This window comes from Nannospalax galili, unplaced genomic scaffold (genome assembly GCF_000622305.1).
Source record: "Nannospalax galili isolate Female #2095 unplaced genomic scaffold, S.galili_v1.0 scaffold820, whole genome shotgun sequence".
Classification (NCBI taxonomy): Eukaryota; Metazoa; Chordata; class Mammalia; order Rodentia; family Spalacidae; genus Nannospalax; species Nannospalax galili.
Genome location: NW_008346549.1, coordinates 1,035,317 through 1,047,921, shown reverse-complemented (window position 1 = coordinate 1,047,921; position 12,605 = coordinate 1,035,317). Strand labels below are relative to the sequence as shown.

Here is a 12,605-nt window from a genome sequence, read left to right as displayed (position 1 = left end):
CACAGCATCAATAACAAATCAACACAGACTAAATGTCCCTTGGTTCCTTTCCATTGAGTTTGAATGGTTTTACAAGTTCTAGTTTGGATTTCTCCAAACTCACTAAACATGCTCAGAAGTCCTGTCTGGCACTTTAAGTATGTCGTCCCTCAACTCCCAACTACCTGTATTTATCAGCATTCAAAATTCCCCAAAACTGCTACTGGAGAGAGGGCTCAGTGGTTAAGAGCACTGGCTTCTCTTGCAGAGGACTCAGTTTCAGTTCCCAGCATCCACAAGGCATCTAACAACCATCTGCAACTCCAGTTCCAGGGGATCTGACATCTTCTGGCCTCCATCACAGACACACATGCAGGCAAAACACTCATACATATAAAATAAAAACAAATAAAAATTTTAATTCCCCAAAACTCAGTAGCAAAGCCAGACCTAAAAGAGGTACAGCCACTTATCATGGGCACTATCTGTTCTGGTGTTTCCCTACAAGAATATTAGTATCTGATCACCGGTGCACTCCAGAAGCACCACAATGTGTCACATACCCCATCTGGCCCTGAGGCTGTAGATGAGAGGTTGAGACCATTGGTGCATCCCTACTCTAGTCACAGTTTGGCCCTGGAGGAAGTTCAGGATGGAAAGGGCTGGGCTTTGGCCACCAAATGGGGCAGGGTGAGGACTGTGGAATGATGCTGCTGTATATTTTACTTTATTGAGCTCTGTACTGGGGCCTAATGACTCAGGGACAGAGGAGGTTAAGTGATGTCCACCTCTGTTCTGAGAGCCCTCTGAACAGAACAGGAACCCAGGGGCACTTGAGGGATTGGTGAGCAGAGATGGGTTGTCTGGCCAGTAGGGGATACTGCCTGGACTGGGCCAAGCAGACCAACTCCTCCTAGAGGGCTCTGAGGCTGGGGAAGTAATGACTCCAGTCCTATAGTCCATTTCTGAGGGACAAAAATTCAGATGTTTCACCTCTCGACCCTCTGGAGAGGCCTAGGCCAAAGGTACCTGAGAACGGGATGGTAACACAGGAGGTGGGAAGCATTCATACTCTGGGTCGCTGAGTCCCACCAATTCATTGAAGTTCCAGGGCCTCAGCTTTTCCATGTTATACGTGTAGACTCAGACCCTGACCTGGTTTCATACTGCCCCTCATCCCCCTTTCAACCCTTCTGTCCAAGGTGGTAGCAGAGAGGATCAAACCTGACCCCCTGTGGGTCTACAGAGCGCTAGGGGCAGAGCTCCAGCAGAGGGCCAGGGCAGGTTTCAGATTGTGTCGGTACTCCCATACTCCCATTTTATAATCCAACCAATCCCCTGGCTTGTGTTTTGTACCTTGCCCAGGTGCCATGTGTGCTTCCAGGGTAGGGCTGCCCAGCACTCAGCAGACTGCAGGAGGCAAGCTGGGTACTGGGCTTCTTTTCAATAGCCAGTACCAGTAGCAGGGCACCCAGTCCAAGCTCTCTCGTGTCCATCATGATTAGGTGAAGACAGGATATCTATATATGCCCTGAATTCAATGGGATGAGGCAGAGCATGCAAGAGTGCATGAAGCTGCCAGGCACAACCCTGCCGGCAGGTTTTGTAGAAAGGCCACAACGATGGAAGGTCTGAAGCCCAGGATGCACAGGGGTCCCAGTCACAGTTGAGGGAGTGCAGTCAGGGCCTGGGATGGATGACAGGCGAAAAGAGGGGATACTGGGGAGTAGGGCAATGGGAACAGCCGTGTTGATCCTCTCGCAGCCCAGAGAGCAAGAGGCCAGGAAGTCGCCCCCAGGCGCCCGCTTGGGGGACCACGAGGGGACGTCTCAGTCCCCACCCCCACCGGCCGCGCCGGGTCGCGCGTGGGCGCGGCGGGCTCGGATTGGCTGGCGGACGCGCGGGCGGGGCGGGCGGTGGCGGCGCAGAGGGGCGGGTCACCCCGCAGACCGGCCTCGGCCTCCACCGCTCGTCGCCGCGCCCCGCCCGCGCGCCCGCCGCCACACGTCCCCCTCCGGCGGCCACCATGAGCACAGGACTGCGGTACAAGAGCAAGCTGGCAACCCCAGGTGAGCCCGACGCCCGCTCGCGTGCCCGCGCGCGCCTTTGTCCCCGCCGCCCGCCCGCCTCTCACGGTCTCTCTCCGTCTCTCCCCCACCCGCTGGCTCGGACCCGCCCGGACCCGACCCGTCCCGGACCGCGATCCCGACCGCGCAGAGGACAAACAGGTACACGCGCTGCGCCGTTCAGCCTGTGCTGAGACCAGACCGGCTGTCACCCATTGTGGCACGGATGCTGGAGGCGCCCAGGCGCGACCCCGCCCCCGCCGGCCGTCATCCAGCCCTTTTGGGGATAATCAATTGTCTGTAGGGGCAGCGCCGCCGAGCCTGGGACTGTGGGGGGACAGGGTGGGCACCAGGTCTGGCCCATTGACCTGCACAGCAGGGGCCTAGGCCCCTCCCTAGGAAGGGAGGTTGGGCAGAGGGCCTCTCTCCACTGGTCCAGGGCGGGCATCTCCTCCCTGACCTGACCTGAAGGCCACGTGCTGGGGGTCCTGGGTGACGCTGTGGTTATGACAGGCCAGGAGCTGGGGGTTGGGACTCTGGGTCCACTAGCCCCCTGAGCAGTGCCATGAGCTTTGGTCACCCCACTTCACACCCTGCACCTTCGTGCCCCTCACAAACAAATCCATGCTTACTAGTCTATAGGAGGACCTCTTCCAAGACCTGGAGCTTTCAAGGCTCCTGATCTGAGTCATCCCAGTGCCCAGCACGGGTCCTTTAGACCATGGATACAGACAGGCTTGTGGCCTTCCAAAGGAGCCAGCCTGGTCCCCACCCTACCAGACTGCAAAGCTGGCCTGGGTACCCTGTGCAAAGCCAAGGGAGCTGGGATTAAACCATGCTGTGAACCAGAGTGGGGTGGCAGTGTGTAACAGGAAGGCTGTGGGCTCCCAGCTTGCCCTGCTGGTCCTCTGTGGCTTGAACTCAACCCTGTTTTGAGAAAAAAAAAGGGGTGGGGGCCAATTCTAGCAGCAGAGGGCCTTGGCAATCCTCATCAGAGATGGGTTTTCACCCCTAGCATGGATGCAGGGTAGACCCCCCCAGAGTATGAACCCAGAGTTCAGCAGGCAGAGCAAAAGCGGCTGACAGATGGGGTGGGCTGGAGAGTCAGTCTCCTGGTGAGAAATTGCCCCGCCCAGATCCGAAGCTCATTGGGAGGGGCTCCCCAGGAGCCTTAGGGAGAACTGCTTCCCCATTCTAATCACTGCAGGTCAGACAAAGCCTGATGGGGACACATGCTGCCTGGCTATTGTGTAAATAGATGGAAAGGGCCAGAGGCTGGGAGGGCAGAGACCTAGGCCTCTGGCTTGCCTCAAATTTGGTCTAAGGGTGCTCCAAGGCACCTGGCTTGGGTACCTGCCACTCAGCAGCATCCAGGTTCTCCTGCCCATTCCTGCCAGGATGGGGACAACCCACCTGCTGAAGTATGAGCCTTTCAGGCCTGCATCTGCCCATCCTGAGGTCAGTTAGGAGCCAGCCTCACACCATCCTCTGCCCCCAGGCCCCAAAGGGAGATAGATTAGATCAAGACAGACTCAGGGAGCCCCAAAAGAGGGCCAGAGTCCAGATGTTTGGGCTGGGACCCTGGGCCTGAAGGAAGTAGTACACAATACTCTCAGTGCCCACGGTGGTTTTACAGAGACTCAACTTTACCAAGCTTCCTTCTTACTGTACACATTTGGGGAAGGAGGGTTGGAGCAGTAGTCTGTGTGGGAGGGGGTTGTCTGTCTGCCCTTGGTGCCCCACACCTCTTCTCAAGCAGTGAGGAGTCTCTGTTGGCTGTGCCTGGTGCTTCAGAGCTGATTCAAGGGATTCTAAGGATGGAAAGCCTCGAGAGTCTTATGTACGCAAAGAAGTGGGCACAGCTGTGTCATTCGTCTCCAGATCCCTGAGGAATATTTGTTGTGCCTCGAGCCAGAAGAAGGGGATGGTAGGGCCCCTCCCCTAGGGCTCCCCCAGGGAATGCACAGACTATGATGGCCCATTTGGATAATGAGCAGACAGATTATGAATAGGGAGTAAGACCCTGGCTGTCCTCACCTGAACCTCCCCAGAAGGGGAAACCTTCCCAACGGGGAAATTGAGGCACTTTGAGACCAACAAGCTCTGTTCAACAACATGGCCCTGGCCAAGGCTGTCTGTGTGGTCATGCTTGGTGGGTAGTGGGCTGAGGCTGCCTCTGCAGTGGCTGGAGGGTGGGAGGTGGATTGGACTCCATCAAGAGGCTTTCTGCCGGTCAAGCTGGAGCCAGTAGCTGCTTTCTGGGAGCTAGAACTAGGTGGCTGCCCCTCTGCCCCTCCCACCCGTGGGCCCACCCTCCTCCCCAGGTGCCAACCATTCTGGGCACCACAGTCAGACCCTGGGTGGAAGCCCCTCCAAGGAGCTGAGTAGGGAGGAGCTGCCTAGAAGAGGGGTAGTACCTGCATGGGACAGGGGTCTCCTGGTCCTCCTGGCACAGTGGATAGGGGCTTGACAGGGGCTTGTTAGTTTCTTATCCCTTGGCATGCGTCTGTTCAGATTGTGGTGGGGTTGGAGGTGAAGAGTAAGAGATTTGATGGCTGACAGAAGATGGCTTCCAGGTTCCTCAGGTCCCTATGGTTCCTGGGACATCTGGGAACTTAGGTGGTGCGGCGTTGTAGGCAGAGACTACTTAGCAGCGAGCCAGCCAGGGCTTCCAAGTTCGGAGGGAAGGGGGCCATCAGAACTCTGGCCATTGCGTCCCCTCGGGCTCTTGACCCACCCCAAGCTCTGCAAAAGGGGCGTGTGTGGGGGCAGGTCCTGGATGGACTTCGTGAAAGAAATGAACTCGGCCATCAGCTCGTCTGAAGATGCCACGCAAGGAAAGAATCCCCTAATCGCCATACATGCGGGGAGGGGGAGTGAGCCCATGGAAGCAGGCAGGGGCGTGTCCATGGGTAGTTTGGGCGCCGTGATACGATGTGGGAGGAGAGAGTGGGAACCGAGTCTGCGAGGACAACTCGGGTGTTGACTGCGGCCGGTTCCCGCGCGGTTTCGCGTGGGTCCCGAGAGTCCCCTCGCGCCCTCTGGTGGGCGGAAGCAGCTCCGCGTCTCGGGGGCCGATCGCGTCCCGGCCCCAGACACCCGGCTGCCCGAGTGCAGACTTCCCACCACCGCATACCGCCGTCCCGACTCCAGGGCGGAGGCCGCGATGCCACGGCGGGGCTGCGAGTCCACGCGGCGCCTCCCGCCCCCGCCTCCGCTGGGCCCTGCCCTCCGCAGCCGTTTTCCGTGGCTCCGCCTGCGGCCCAATTTCCAGGCGACCGTTTCCCGGCGACGTCGGGCGGGGCGGGCTCCACCGCCCCCTGCCGGGAGCCCGCGAAGCCCCGCCTCGAGTTCGAGTGCGGGGAGCTGGGCCGGCAAGACCCAGATGCCGCACAGCTCGCGCGCCCCCGCAGAGGCAGGGGGATGGCTCGCGCCACCTCTGCGGTCAGCGGCCCACCAGGTAGGCGACGTCCTCGCTCCGGGCCTCGGTTCCCGTGTCAGAGCCAGAAGAGGGCTTAGGAACAAATACCCCGCTTGAGAACGCCGGCCCCGGTCGCCTTGACCCGGTGCAGGGCCCCAGCGCGGCGGGCAGGGTCAGGAGGGTCGCCGTGATGGACTCACTGGCAGCACCCCAGGACCGCCTGGTGGAGCAGCTGCTGTCGCCGCGCACCCAGGCCCAGAGGCGGCTCAAGGTGTGTGTGGGGGTGTGGGTGTGTGTGTATAGAGAGGGTGGTATGTGGGTCAATGTATGCATGCTTGCTTGGCCAAGACCCTCCCCGCCTGAGAAAGTGGCAGGGGCAGGCAGGACAGGGGTCCACACAGGATGGGCAAGGCGCTTTCGACCCTGCAGTGGGGGAGGCTCTGTACTGCGGCCTATAAATAGCCCCTGCTGGGACGCTGCTTCTGGAACCACCACCCCCAGGCCTGGATCCGGGCCAGACGAGCTGCCCACCCTGGTTCCTCTGGGACGGGTTCTGGGCTGAGGCCTGGCTGTGAAGGCCTTAAATGTGTCTGAGGGGTCTCAGTACTGGTTCCCCACCCTACCAGGGAGGACACCGCCTGTGAGCCTGACATCCCCATGCCCCACCCCAGTCTTGAGTCCCTGCTGAGGCTAGAACAGGGGGTGCCTTTTCCTGCCACCCCCTCACCCACCTTCCTATTTCCAGCCTTTGTCAGCAAGCTCTCATCCCATTTTTGCCAATGAAATGCCCCACCCTAGGGGCTGTGCCACCTGCCATCTCCTCATCTGAGCCACAGAATGAGGAGGTAGGTCTTTGGGCTTCCAAGGAAGATTCAGGGTATGCCCCTGACCTGCCCCACCCCACCTCTGCCCACAGGATATCGACAAGCAGTATGTTGGCTTTGCCACACTGCCCAACCAGGTGCACCGGAAGTCAGTGAAGAAGGGCTTCGATTTCACACTCATGGTGGCCGGTGAGTGGGCCAGGCTTCTAGAAGGGTGGAGTGGCTGGGGCCACTGGCCAACCCAACTTGACCCCAATCTAATCCAGCCTTTTCACGGTACCTATGGCCAGGTGAGTCGGGCCTGGGGAAGTCCACACTGGTCCATAGCCTCTTCCTGACTGACCTGTACAAGGACCGGAAGCTGCTGAGCGCTGAAGGTTAGTGGCCACCTACACAGTCCTCACCAGTCTACTCACCCCTGACCCAAGGCACCTCAGAGGGCACCCTTCCACTCTGATTGAGGTGTGCATCCCTGTTTGGGGCCCAGGACACACAGTCAGGCTGTGAGACTGAGGCCAAAGCACCAGGATGGGTGAGGACAAGGCTCCTTGCTGCCCAGTGTAAGAGCTGGAGGTGCCCCCGCACACACTGCCTCCCGTTCCTCTGCAGAACGCATCAACCAGACAGTAGAGATCCTGAAGCACACTGTCGACATCGAGGAGAAAGGGGTCAAATTGAAGCTTACCATTGTGGACACTCCAGGCTTTGGAGATGCTGTGAACAACTCTGAGTGGTGAGGAATAGGTTCCCTATCCCAGACTCCCCTTCCCCACTCCCCCACCTAGCTGGAGCTCTTGAAGCTGGCTTTGTGCTCCCTCTGCTTCCAGTTGGAAGCCCATCACTGACTATGTGGACCAGCAGTTTGAACAATATTTCCGGGATGAGAGTGGCCTCAACCGTAAGAACATCCAGGACAACCGGGTGCACTGCTGTCTGTACTTCATCTCCCCCTTTGGACATGGGTATATGACTATCCTGGGCCCAGGCTGAGGGTGGCTGTTCCTGCCATTTTATCCCTGCCCCCCTGACAATACTCATCCCCATCCGGGGCTGTTCTCTGCAGGTTGAGGCCAGTGGATGTAGGTTTCATGAAGGCTCTGCACGAGAAGGTGAACATTGTTCCACTCATTGCAAAAGCTGACTGCCTGGTCCCCAGTGAGATCCGAAAGCTGAAAGAAAGGGTGAGTCTCCTGGGGCAGAGAAGGCCTGGCCAAAAGTGCTGGGGTTAAAAATTCCAGGGGGAGCTGGCCAGTGCCAGGTCAAACAGCTCTTACCCTACTGTTGCAGATTCGGGAGGAAATTGACAAGTTTGGGATCCACGTTTACCAGTTTCCAGAATGTGACTCAGACGAAGATGAGGACTTCAAGCAACAGGACCGGGAACTGAAGGTAAGCATGTAGCCAAGTAGGATGAGAGCATGGAGGTGGCCATGAGCACCCAGGTCCAACCTGATGATCGCAGAACTCATTTATTCAAAGAATAGAAAACCTGTGCCCCCTCTCACTGCAGGATAATGGTCACTTGTATCCCAGTGTAGCCTATGGTGGATCATTTCTGAAACACCATCCTGACCTGCTTTCCAAGAATCAGCCCAGTGGAACAGAGTTGTGGCTTGCCCTATCTCCCAAGATTCTGAGCTGCAGAGGGAGGTAGCTTCGCATACCCCAGAGCTTAGAGTGGTGATGACAGAGACCTAAGCCAGGAACAAGAGGCCACTTGGTCAGGAACAGCTAGGCAGGGCCATCCACAAGTGGGTATGGCCTCAGCTCTGGCTTGAAAAATGGAGAAAGCTAGGCAGATGGTTCTTCATGGGCCAGAGGAGTACACGGCCTGCCAGAAAAGCCTTTGAGTGTGGGCAGCAGAGAAACTAGAAGAAGGGTCATATCTGGTGGGAGGTGGATGTTGGCAATGCTGGAAGGGTGGCCATGCCCACTCAGCCACTGAGTCTGCTCTCTTACAGACTGGGCTGGGCCCTTGTTCTCTTCCCCCAGGAAAGCGCACCCTTCGCTGTCATCGGCAGCAACACTGTGGTGGAAGCAAAGGGACAGCGGGTCCGCGGGCGACTGTATCCCTGGGGAATCGTGGAGGGTGAGTTGAGGCATGGGGGCACTGAGTATCTGGTGAGAGACTTCCCCGTGGCTGGACACACACCCACTGCCCACTCCTGCCCCACAGTGGAGAATCAGGCGCACTGCGACTTTGTGAAGCTTCGGAACATGCTCATCCGCACTCACATGCACGACCTCAAAGATGTGACATGCGATGTACACTACGAGAACTACCGGGCACACTGCATTCAGCAGATGACCAGGTGGGTCACCCCTCCCCCTACCGGAACTGTCCCTCCCTGCCCTGGCCACCCAGCCACACGGAAGGCAGCTACCACACACACTAGGTATTTCCCAGTCCCCTACCTTGAACCACTCAACAGCACAGTCTCTCACTCTGCAGCAAGCTCACACAGGACAGCCGCATGGAGAGTCCCATCCCTATCCTCCCACTACCCACTCCAGACGCGGAGACAGAGAAGCTCATCAGGATGAAGGATGAGGAGGTGGGTGGGTGTCGGGGTGGGGCCTGGACTGTTCGTGAAGGTGGAAGAGGGGAGGCATAGGTGAAGGTGGGCCAGGTCTCGGGTCTTTTCTTACACTGCCTTCGTTGTTCCCACCCACCAGCTTAGGCGCATGCAGGAAATGTTGCAGAAGATGAAGCAACAAATGCAAGACCAGTGACACCCCACCCCAGCCCCACATCGCCACGGATAGACCACCCGTTTCCGGACTGGCTGTTCCTACCCTGGAACCCCAGACTGGCCTGGATTCTACCCTGGATTCATCTGGATCTCACATGGGCCTGGACCCAACCCAAAACCCAAAGTGGCTCTGAGCAGACTTTCTGACCCAGAGCACCGAGCCACATCCCCCAGATGACCCTAATTTATTCTTAGTATTCACCCTTCTAGGTCATTTGTATCTGCTTCGGAGGGGTCTGAACCACAGCCCCTCCCCAACCCTCCCACCCCCGCCAAGAGGGTGCAAGAGCTAAGTTGGGCACAACTTTCAAGATCTCCCTCCCTAGAAGGTCACTACCCCAGAGGGCCAATAAACCAAGGCAGAAGGAGGGGCGCAGATTGCAGGATCGGGGCCTAATTCCCCAACCCAGTGCTGCAGAGCGGACTTGGGGGCCCTCCGCTGCTGCGGATTCCAGTGGCCTATTCAGCCGATGCTGACACCCTACTCTGTGCGGAAGTGGGCCGGATCCTCCCTTATCTCCTCATTCCCGCTCGCTTTGGACGAGAGCCGGCAGAGTTGCGAGGTCTTTGGGAAGACCGGAGACCTAGAGACTGATGTGATGAGGGCGGGGCCGCGAGGCTGTGACAGCACATGCCCTTTCCCCACAGCCTGGGTCAACCCGAAGGGCTGCAAGGGAGGTGGGAACGGGGCATTCTCCATGCCTAGACAACCTTCATCTGCCCATAGGCCGAGGTCTCCTTTCCCCAGCAGTACTATGGCGCTGGGATCCCTGCCCACCTCCATCTCGCCACCCGCATGACACCCCCTCCCCCCACGCGCACACACACACCCATGCTCTGTTTTGTTCAGTTGTGAATGCCACGTCCTGTCCTGGTGACAGGAGAACAATGTTGGTGAACGTTGCGGCGAGTGTCCGAGTGTTCCGTGGGTCCCTGGGAGCGGGCGGGGGCGGAAGCCCAGGCGGCGTGCGGGTCGTGGCGATAGCGCCCTATCTTCCGCTACACAGCGCCGTGGCGCGCCGGCTCGGGGTTATTTCTGGCCAGGAGGCAGAACTGTGGTCTGTGCGGCAGGCGCGCGGGGCCTGGCAGGCGCGGGCAGGCTCTTGGGCCAACGCCACCCACTCCAGAACGAACTGAGCCACCGTCCTCTCGCCATGGGCTCCCGTGAGTTCTGGGGTCTGGTCTGCCACTTCCTAGACAGCCGCGTTGGGAGGTGTTGTGGTTTGGGCAGCAGTAGGAAAAGGCTTGGATCAGACTTGGAGGGAAGGAAATTCCAGTCTCGCAGGGAGGTCGGGGTGGAGGGGTCTGCGGACCACGGGTCACGAGCCTCTGAAGAAGGAGGAAGAGGGACCCAGAGCTCCTGATGATGCTTGGGGATGCGGCCCCCGCATCCCGCCCGCTGCACGACTCAACCCAGAGCTTCTCTTCCAGGGCCGCGCGGGGCGCTGAGCCTACTGCTCCTGCTGCTAGCGCCGCCCAGCCGCCCAGCCGAGGGCTGCCCGGCGCCGTGTAGCTGCGCAGGGACACTAGTGGACTGCGGGCGCCGCGGGCTGACTCGGGCCTCGCTGCCAGCCGCCTTTCCTCTCGACACCACCGAACTGGTGCTGACTGGCAACAACCTGACAGCGCTGCCGCCGGGGCTTCTCGATGCGCTGCCTGCGCTGCGCGCCGTGCACCTGGGCGCCAACCCCTGGCGCTGCGACTGTGCCCTGCTGCCGCTGAGAGCCTGGCTGGCCGGCCGCCCCGAGCGCGCACCGTACCGCGACCTGCGCTGCGTCGCGCCCCCAGCGCTGCGCGGCCGCCTGCTGCCCTACTTGGCCGAGGACGAGCTGCGCGCTACGTGCCCGGGGGGCAGCCTCTGCCGGGGGGCGCTGGCGGCTCAGCTTGCGCTGCTGGTCCTCGGGCTCCTACACGCGCTGCTGCTGGCGCTGCTGCTGTGTCGCCTGCGGAGGTTACGCGCCCGCGCGCGCGCCCGCGAAATGCATGCGTTATCGCTGACAGCCCAGCTGTTGGCTGAACCCACCGCCGGAGCTAGCGCGTCCTAAGAAAGGATTGGCTCTGAGCAATGACGACCTGCAAATTCTACAGGCCTCTGCTGGAGGAGCCCTCGCCTTAACCCGGACCCGCCTCAGCCTCTACCCCTGCCCAATCTCCCAAACCCACCAGGCTCGGCAGGCCTGAAACCACGTCGAACCGAACTGCTGAAAGCACTACCAGAGTGAGAAGACCCCGTGTCTTCCTCCGTGCCTAGGGAGGTGGAGGGGCCCATCTCGACCCTGAGACGTTTCCGACTCCCAACTCAGTGCGAATAAACCTTTCTCCTCCTCTTCTGGCGGTTTCTCTACCCACGCTCCCCCCCACCCCGACCTGGAATTCCTCTCACCAAATCCCAGAAAAAAACCCAGGGGAGGTTGTTCAAGGGGACACAATTGCATCTTTACATGCTGCCAAACTGGCCTAGGGCAAGCAGGAGTCAGTGGGTAAACTCTTCCCTGCACAGAGCTGTCTGCAGGTCACTGTGAGTAATAAAAATGCTGTGAGCAGTGAGGTCCCTCCAAGGACAGCTCAGGGATAGGAGTGTCCCCTGTCAGTGACCCTTCTGTGTGGACAGCTTTAGAGCAGCCAGGGATGGACTGAGGTTGGAGTAACTGTGGTGAGAACAGGTGGATGTGGTCTGTGATCCACCTGGGACTCCCTGGGCCATTCAAGTAAGGAATTGGCCTCTGGAGGATAGGCTGGGCCAGATAACAGGGACATGAGGTGTGAGGGCCTGCAGATGTGAGTTTAACTGGAGTCTCTGAAATCATGGCCTAGAGAGAACCAGGCCTCCTCTCACACCTCTGGACCCTTCAAGTGGCCCCATATCTTCCCATCCCATCTCCCTAACCCCCGGCAGCAGCCCCAGCCCGGCTCCTGACAGAACTCAAAGCTGTTCTCTGATGCGCTGTTCCTACCCATTACCCTACAGCCTCTACTTCCTCAGCTCCCCAGTTGCACATACCAGCCCTACCTCCAGGCTAGGCAGATATACATGCTCTTCCTTGTCATATGGTGCCCTTCACACCCCTGTTCCTTGCTCACTTTGCTTTTCCAGTGCTCTGGGTGATCAAATGAGACTGGAATGGCACCTTCCTTGCTGTTGGAGCCAGCCCATCAGGCTCAGGGTCCCCCTCTTGCCCTTTGTGTGGCTTCCACCTGGTTGCTCCTGTGAACAATGGAAGCTGTTGTTCCCAAAGACCCCAAACAGGACCCAGATGAAGAGCCTCAGGTCTGGGCACAGGAAAGCATTGGTCCTCCTCTGACGGCCACTGACCAGGTCGAGGGGACTGCAGCTGACATGGCCTTTGTCCTGGCCTTTGTGGAACAAGACAGATGACCCTCAAGTAGGCTGATGGCTATCTCCAGGCTGCCGGTCAGACTCGAGGCAGAAGCCATCTCCTCCTTTGTGGGCAGGTGTGGGGCATCCGGCCCATTGTGGGCTGCAGCCAACTGTGTGCCTGTCCATCCGGCATTATCGCTGCATCAGGGCCAGTGGTCCTCTTTGTTCACCCTCCCCATGGGT

The 12,605-nt window shown here is 59.1% G+C and overlaps 2 protein-coding genes across 3 annotated transcripts; both read left to right on the top strand.

Annotated features, from left to right (window-relative positions):
• Positions 1–1,903: 1,903 nt before the first annotated feature.
• Positions 1,904–9,946, top strand: Septin5 (septin 5). 2 transcript variants are annotated; one of them, XM_008843043.2, is made up of 12 exons: positions 1,904–2,048; positions 2,197–2,207; positions 6,383–6,479; positions 6,581–6,667; positions 6,900–7,023; positions 7,118–7,252; positions 7,354–7,471; positions 7,578–7,679; positions 8,283–8,379; positions 8,467–8,602; positions 8,743–8,845; positions 8,967–9,946. In XM_008843043.2, the coding sequence occupies exons 1-12, from the start codon at positions 2,006–2,008 to the stop codon at positions 9,021–9,023; spliced, it is 1,110 nt and encodes a 369-aa protein (XP_008841265.1). In that variant the 5' UTR covers positions 1,904–2,005; the 3' UTR covers positions 9,024–9,946. The 2 variants fall into 2 exon arrangements, with proteins under 2 accessions (XP_008841265.1, XP_008841264.1); XM_008843042.3 differs by lacking the exons at positions 1,904–2,048; positions 2,197–2,207 and adding an exon at positions 5,403–5,737.
• A 125-nt stretch (positions 9,947–10,071) lies between these two features.
• On the top strand, positions 10,072–11,362 carry Gp1bb (glycoprotein Ib platelet subunit beta). The gene is made up of 2 exons (XM_008843041.2): positions 10,072–10,207; positions 10,475–11,362. Exons 1-2 carry the CDS (start codon positions 10,198–10,200, stop codon positions 11,086–11,088), a joined length of 624 nt encoding a protein of 207 aa, XP_008841263.1. The 5' UTR covers positions 10,072–10,197; the 3' UTR covers positions 11,089–11,362.
• Positions 11,363–12,605: the final 1,243 nt, after the last annotated feature.